The 7,970-nt window shown below is 35.7% G+C and overlaps 1 protein-coding gene across 1 annotated transcript; it reads right to left on the bottom strand.

Moving 5' to 3' along the window:
* Positions 1–1,411: 1,411 nt before the first annotated feature.
* LOC120358884 lies at positions 1,412–7,018 on the bottom strand. Its single transcript, XM_039454565.1, has 3 exons — positions 6,799–7,018; positions 5,430–6,003; positions 1,412–3,523 (listed from the first exon to the last, which is right to left on the bottom strand). The coding sequence occupies exons 2-3, from the start codon at positions 5,981–5,983 to the stop codon at positions 2,287–2,289; spliced, it is 1,791 nt and encodes a 596-aa protein (XP_039310499.1). The 5' UTR covers positions 5,984–6,003; positions 6,799–7,018; the 3' UTR covers positions 1,412–2,286.
* Between the last annotated feature and the right edge of the window lie 952 nt (positions 7,019–7,970).

The raw sequence follows: 7,970 nt of genomic DNA, 5'->3' as shown, positions 1-7,970 counted from the left end.
CAATTGCCTTGATTAATTTTGTAGATAGATAAGAGAGAACAACAAATCATTATATAATAATAAACCATATAACAATCATAATAATAAATCGACATTTCCGTTTTTTGATGCTATTGCGACGAATGTACCGATATTTATCTTTTTGTTTCCAAAAGCTTCACTCGTAGTACTCATAGAGTTTGACATTGTTGTCGATCGCATCGCTGTTACAACATAACTGGGATAATAATAATCTGTGTACTAGCCGTGACACATTGATCAAGAGAGAGAGAGAGAGAGAGAGAGAGAGAGAGAGAGAGAGAGAGAGAGAGAGAGAGAGAGAGAGAGGAGAAGATTTTGGGTGAAGAAAGACAACGATAGCAACAGGTGGCATCAAAAATTCATTCGTAATCGGCCTTCATCAACAGGGGACATTTGTTTCTGGGGATCACTCGACCTTCTTAATTACAATTCCGGAGAGTAATTAGCGTTTGCGCCACCACAGGTGTATCATTAGGATAATGCAGGACGCAGCTCAGAATCCACACGCGAGACAAATGTGTCATTGTAGTTTAAAGAGCGCTCTGTAAAAATATTTTAAGGTAGAACATCTTCCCGATTGTCTCTGAAACTAACCGACAGCTCCTCTTTAATATCAATAAACAGTATACATATTTATATGTGCACGTGAGAATAAATTGAAACATCTTTAGGTACGTTTATTAAATTATTGGAAATTGTATACTTTTGATAAAAACAATTTACTGTCAATATTGCCATGTCACATACATACATTACATAATATATTAATCCAAAAAATATACAAATTACATTTCGGTACCAAACGAAATTATTACATAGTCAAAAGAATGATTTCTTTTAGATACTAGAAGAATACCATTTATTTCCTATAGTTTTCTGAATGCCGAATACGAATTTGTTCTCTAAATTATTCCATCATAATTTGAGAAATTTGCAATTAAAGTTGCAAAAAAGTCTATCTTCACGTACGGGAATCGTAAGATACGTGTGAGGTAGTAAGATACCGTGATATGTCGTATAATTCACGTTGAATTCTAAGAGTAACCATTAAAATTATTTCGTTGCAATCTATTCAGACATTGTAGGATTGTCACTTGTAATTAGTGCTTGCTGTGTTTTTTTATAAAAACTGAATTTCAATTTTACAACAATTTTAGTTTAGCAGCAATTTTTACAGGTGCGTATTTTCTATGTAATTTTGAGAAGTTTGTTAGATATTATTAATTTTTTAACTTTAATCTAGCTTGAATGCGGTTCAAATTTCAAATAATGTAATGGAATTTAATGTATATCGTAATATATGTATAAATTCGGTATATAAAATTATATCATGTAATGAGACGAATCGTGAGATGGTCGTGAGTCATTTGCTTTATGAGTATAAGACAATTCTTGCGACTTTACGACCTCACAATGGACGTTACATAATGCTTACTAGCAGCAAAGAAATTGTTAAAAAGAATTTTTTTTTAAATAAAATATATTTTACAAAATGTTCATAAAATTTTATTTTATGGTAAGATCTACAAAGCATTAATTAGTGATTTTTTTGATAATTAAAATTGTTTTTTTATAATATTAATTAATATTCCACGATTCCCCTGCTATCTCACAAACGCATCCTCTTTTTCCTTTTCAGTAAATTGTATATTACGTTTGCACTATACAGCGTGAGTTTTAATTCCTGTGTCATTGTTTTACTATAAGAGATGACTTACCGATTGCAACTGTAGATTCACTCTGTATGTATGTGTACATGTGAACACATACAGAGTGAATCTGCAGTTGCAGTCGGTAAGATATTTCTTATAGTAAAACGTTGGCACAGGAATTAAAACTCACCCTATATATAAACTTCTATAATATCTATAGGATTGGTAGAACTCTATGACTAGTAAACTGGTGTTGATGAGAACTGTGTCACGTTAATATTTACTACCAAAGTTATTTTAAAGAACAAAATAATATTTCATTATCCTCTTCCTTCTTTTATATTGTTAGGATTTTCAGTCCTCAAAAAGAACTTTTTGCGCCGGCTACGGTTAATAGGATATTTATAGAATTGTTAAATATGGTGCTACAGGTAATTTAAACGATTGATTTTATTTTTATCGTCTATATTACATCAATTCCATGGCTTTGAATTCGTTAATTTTAGCATTGGATCCAGTAAAAAAAACTTTTACATACAAATCCTTTACAGGCGCGGCTTCCACAAGAACAGAAGCCGCAGCTTTGAATAAACAGCTTAGCATATTTTGGACTTTATGCGTTTACATAAGACTCCGGGTCTATCCACTTAATAATTTTAGTCCACAAGTATTCTTTCGTACAGACAAGACCCTCGTTCATTTCTACGGCATCTATGATCCGTCGACCTATCTGAGCGACCCTTCCCAGGATTCTAAAAATACTGATAACAAAGGTATATGGACTTGAGATAGCTGTAGACGACTGCTGGGATAATTGCAGAGATAAATTATCTTGGTTCTGAGAAGCTCGCAAGGTGATTGCTTTTGAATGTTGAGTCGATTGGTTTGTCAAGTTCTCGTAAATTCCAATAAATTGTCCAACTAATGAAGGAACGCTACTCGTGGCTCGAACGAGGTGGTCATCCCGCTTCGATTTTTGCGGAATTGCCGGAGCGAGGGAAGATCGTTTTTCGTAAAGCATTCGCTGGTGCGAGCGCTCGAGCTCCGACAAAGAGGTCGGATGTATCGTTGTCGTTGAAACGTCCCTACCGCTCCTCGAGCTCCTCTTTTCCCTCGGCTGCTGACAGCGTGGCTTCTTCGTGTCGCTTTCTTTGGCTATTTTGAATTGCAAGAGCTCGTGCCTCTTAAAATCCTCTCCTCCGCTTCCTCGAGACTCGAGAAGCGATCGCCCGGCGATTCTTTCGCGCGGCGATAAAAGCGAATCGCGAGATAATTCCTCGGGCTTCCGACGTAGCGTCTTCGGATTTATCGTCGGTTCGCACGACGAATTTCCCTCAGAATCCATCAATTTTACGACACTCATACGAGGATACTCCGCGTTTACTTCTCGGAACTGCGAACGCGACGACGAACTTCCATCGTTGTTCGAAGGGGCTCGCCGTCCTGCGGGATCTCCCTCCTCGATTCCGTGATCTTCCCGCGGCACCCAGGGATACGATGGCATGTCGTCGACTCTCGAATTTCTTTCTCGTGACGACGAGTGCCGTTGAAAGGGAAACCGTCGGCCGTCGAGCGATTCTCCACGGGCATCTTTGAGTGAAAATGAACGCGACGCGAAAACGTCCTCGACGTAGGAGTCACGATGGCTCGTCAGCGAACGTAAAACTTTACGACGCGAATCCTTCTCCCTGAAGTCTGTCGATCCGGAATCGACTTTGTCATCGTCCTTGGGATTAGGCGTCGGATTAACGGCGTGCGAACTGGTCCCTCGAGATGAAAACTCGTGACCGCTTCCTCGTGGAGCCTCCAGTCGGCGCAAAAGTTCCGGCACGATCCGGAGGGTCCGCCGTCTGAAATGTTTGCACGTGCGTCATTTTGTGGCTAAAAGGATTGAACTAACGATAATATCATATCTTCAGCTTAAAGTTCGGAACGAAAGGTAAAATTTATATGACGGAGCGCTTCACACGGCAATAAAAATATCAAATGACGCTCTCTCTGCACTCACGCTATCAAAATTATTTAGAAATACAGATGATTTATTGATTGCATGCTTAAAATAAAACATATAAGAAATTTTTTTAATTAATCGTCGCATTACGTACACAGAAAAAGTATCAAACTTTAGTTTTAAATGAAAACTAACATATTAGTTTTAATAATAGTTAAAAAAGTTGTGCAACTTGAAATATGCTGCTACATTTTTTTTAGTAACGACATGTTTTTTTATACCAATTGATTCATTTTATTATTCTGTACATAAAAGTATTAAAATATTATTATAAAAAAAAAATAGTTGACGAAATATTTTATATTTTATGTCAAAATATTTATTAAAATAAAGTATAAAATATCGTGTAAACGCTATTGATTTTTCGATAAATTACCTTAATACTTTAATACTTTTATATGCAGAATAATTAGAGGAATCGTATCATGTAATAAAAATCACATATAATTCTATTTTTATAAAATAAAAAAAAACTTGATTATATATTAAACTTGGATGTTTATATAATTTTTAACGTAACTGGTATCAAATTTTATTTGGATCATAAAATTATTTTATTACATTAAAAGTTACATAAGTGTCCAAGTTTTATAAAGTTTAATTTAATTTAATTTAAAAATTATATTAACTTATCCAATCTGATTGTGACGAAAACCATGAACGTTTATAACTTTTCAATAAATTATTTTCGAATTAGCTTATATATGAACTTTTTTTACATACTTGATCTCATTAATATATTGCATATATTTGAATTTCCAGACGTCTTGTATAACAATGATAATCTTGCTTTTAGATAATTATAATTATGTACAGTTTTATTTTAATAAATTATTTATTTTTTATATTTTTTAAATCAATTTTCTCAGAAATTATTGATGATCCAAAACCTGTTTAAAAGTAGGACGGTTTCGAGGGGATCGTATGACATTTAATTATATTATTTTTTTTATAAATGAAAGCATCAAAAAGATATGAAGGTCATCGTCATTTTTTTAAATGTAATTGTTTGATTTTCTTTATATAGTATGATTCCTTTAGTTATTTTGTGTATAAAGGCAAAATATGAAAGGCAAACAGAATAATGAAATGAATCAATTGACGTAAAAAATTTATAGTTGCTTTTCGAAAAAAATATGTAATTGCATATTGCACATTGTATAACTTTTTTTTAAGCAACTTTATGTTTTTTTTTACATCAATTAATGTATTTTATTTTTTGTAATAAAAGTATTATCTATAACAAAAGGTACAATTATCAAAAAATTAATAGTTTATGAAATATTTTGTATTCTGCGGCAAAATACTTATAAAATTTAATTTTTTAAAATTTGTGTAATCTTAATTTTTAGCAAAACCTTTTTATAGTTTCGTTTCAATATCATAACAAGTATTTAATGAACTCAATACGATTGTTTGATAATAACAGTTTGATAATAATAGTATTACAACATTCTAATTCTTGGTTTGAAAAGATTGTTATTTTGTTTATCCGAAATTTTTTTCCCCTTAACTCATGAAAATTATTATCTAATAATGAAAATATAATTTTCTTAATAAAACTATAAAAAATTTCTTTGTAAATTGTCTGTTTAATGTTATATATTTCATTGCAATATTTAATATTTTGAAAATATATATAATCTCTTTTGGTACGTATTCTCAAAATAAGAATATCCTTCTTTATATATGACATCAAAAGGCATTAGTGAAAACTTTATTAACAAAAGTAAGATATAGTTCACCTTCTCTTTATGTGAGAACCGATCATCCCCACAATCCTTTCATTTTCATCAATTTTATTTCGTTCCGTATAATTATTTGATATAGCTCGTAAAACTCTTTCAATTTTATCCACTGTCCATTGCTTTGGCTTTCGAATTATTCTCGTTCGTGAAGCTACACCACGTCTGTCAGGATCATTTGTGAACTTGGAAATAGTGGATCTCGCCGATGCATACAATCGTCCTTCCCTTGGATGTTTTCCTTTTCGCGTTTCTTTGGATGGCGTTGTCGCATTGGCTGTTACGATTTGCGGAAATGGATTTTGCGGGCATTCCATGTAGCAACCCTTCGGGAGGACGGGTTGATTCTTCGACAATTCGGTGCTTTTCTTGAACAAATAGCTCGCCCAACAGGAACCGAGAGTCACCTCCTCGTTGTACTTCTTGTATATTTTCCACCAATATTGGAGAGTTTGTTGCAACGTCGAAATGTAACCCATCCGCTGTCCGTCCCCCGTTGATCCTGGTATCAACGAGAGCAACAGAGCGGAAAGTATCAGAATCGTGGGCAACATCGATTCGCGTCACCGTGTTCCTGGAGAGGACAGAAATGGATACGAACGATCATCTTTTCGGACGTGCGCATAAATCGGTTGAATCCTGTCAGAGCGAAGGGATCGGTGCGCCTCATATCCCCGAAATGGCCTTAACGGTTATTTGGAAAAATCGTTCCCGTCTCTTTTACGTAGGAGATAAGTAAAAATTGGAAGATGCAGTTGGCGCACGGCGACGCGAATTAATATTTTCCGCAATGCGTAAAGTTTAAACATGAAGGTCGCACACGAACCGCGCGCGTTCAGCAGATAAAAAAATTCGGCGTACACTCACTTAAACGTTTATAAAAACGAATCTCGCAAATCTATGAATATTGCATAAAAACGAAAGCTCTGTGAATAATAAAACGCGGGCACGCGGGATCGGTGTAATCTCGGAGATTTGCCGGATTAAAAAGGAATGCAAAAGTATCTGGTAGCGTTTCGTATTAAATTGCCATCACTGATGCTCACTAGTACTTCGGACTGAGGACACGACCTGTCTACCATGATCTCCATGATATCAAAGTTACCGATGATAACAAGCGGCGTGCGGCGCGGAGCAATTAGAGGTAAAAAGAGAGAGAGAGAGAGAGAGAGAGAGAGAGAGAGAGAGAGAGAAATACGCACCCGCTCGAACGTACGGTGCGATCACGTCGACTGCATAACGAGCAAATGCGCGCGCGTGCGTTTACAAAACAGAATGAAGAAGGAGAAAGAAAATGGGTTGCTGGCTGCAATTGGATACGTTGAACCGCGTTTTTGTGAAAAAAGAGCTCCCTCCTAAATATATTTACCCAAGACAGAGAGCGCTGGAGAGATTTTCTTCCGGTAACACTAAGCGGCAAACTGACTAGCTTTTATGGTAGGAACCTCGCTACAGCTTCACCGTCGCAATTAGAGCTGGCGCCAAAAGTGCATGCGTGCTCGCCACGCAATACACTTCTCTATTTCCCCTTCTCTGCTTTCTCGTCGCCTTCATCGTATCCTCCTCATCTTTCGTTATCTTTTTCCTGTCGGTGCAGGAGGTCTCAGGCGAAGGCTAACGGGATCAAGGTAGAATCTGGTAGAAACAAGGATGACGGCAAGGAGGTTGCATTCCTAACACCATTCCACGAATAATTTTTGTGGTTTGTTTCGAGTGGAATCTCAGGATTACCTGACACAGATCGATTTACAAGAGCCGTTCGCCTGAGACAGTGGAACGAATGGAGATACGAACTGACGTGCGATTGCGGAAAGAGGGAAAGCATCACACGTCTTCCTGCTGCCTTGAAAAAGCGGGAATAGGAGCGGCAGGATGTCTGCGTTGTCAGCGATCGCATACGGCGCGGCACGCGCGAGAGAGACAATAAAAAGAGATTTTATGTTGGGTACACGGGCAATTTTCGCGATTTAATTGAACGAGTTTAAGCGCGAAAATAAGTTGCAAACTTTGTAAACTTTACTCTCCCGAGATATTTACGAAACGTATTATTGAAAAATGGTCGCGACAATTGAGACGGTCCGTCATATTAAAAATAAATGGTCACACTCTAAAAAGTATGGGTGTAAAATGGAATTGATGTAACATTATTTGGTAATTATAATATATAAGTCTTATGTTGGTATTTACATATAAAACCAATAAAATTAACCTTTCTTAGGAGATGCTAAAGTTACTCCGTTTTATCGATCACACGCGATTTTTTCGACATACTATTTTCCTAATTGTATTTACAGATTTAAAAATCCTTTTCCACAATTAAAGTATAAACACAAATGTAACTCAGGCTGATTAACTTTATGCCAAGAACGAAAAAAAGTTAAGAAATTTAGATCTGTTTTACCCACTCTTAAACTAATATGGCGTCTACAGTTGTTAACGTGTGTCAACATTTTTTTCATACAAAAATTTCGCAGTCTGTATTATATGTACAAAACAGAAATCAGAGATACGGATTATATGATAAAACAACATTATGTTCTT

Source organism: Solenopsis invicta, chromosome 10, assembly GCF_016802725.1.
Source record: "Solenopsis invicta isolate M01_SB chromosome 10, UNIL_Sinv_3.0, whole genome shotgun sequence".
Classification (NCBI taxonomy): Eukaryota; Metazoa; Arthropoda; class Insecta; order Hymenoptera; family Formicidae; genus Solenopsis; species Solenopsis invicta.
The sequence above is the reverse complement of the archived record's forward strand: the minus strand, read 5'-3'. Positions and strand labels throughout refer to the sequence as shown.

Excerpts from the sequence above, each read along its gene's own strand:
- LOC120358884 (XM_039454565.1), bottom strand. The coding sequence starts at position 5,983 with ATGTTGCCCACGATTCTGATACTTTCCGCTCTGTTGCTCTCGTTGATA. Across the intron at positions 3,524-5,429 it reads GGTTCTCACATAAAGAGAAG|ACGGCGGACCCTCCGGATCG; the intron begins GTGAACTATATC and ends CAAACATTTCAG.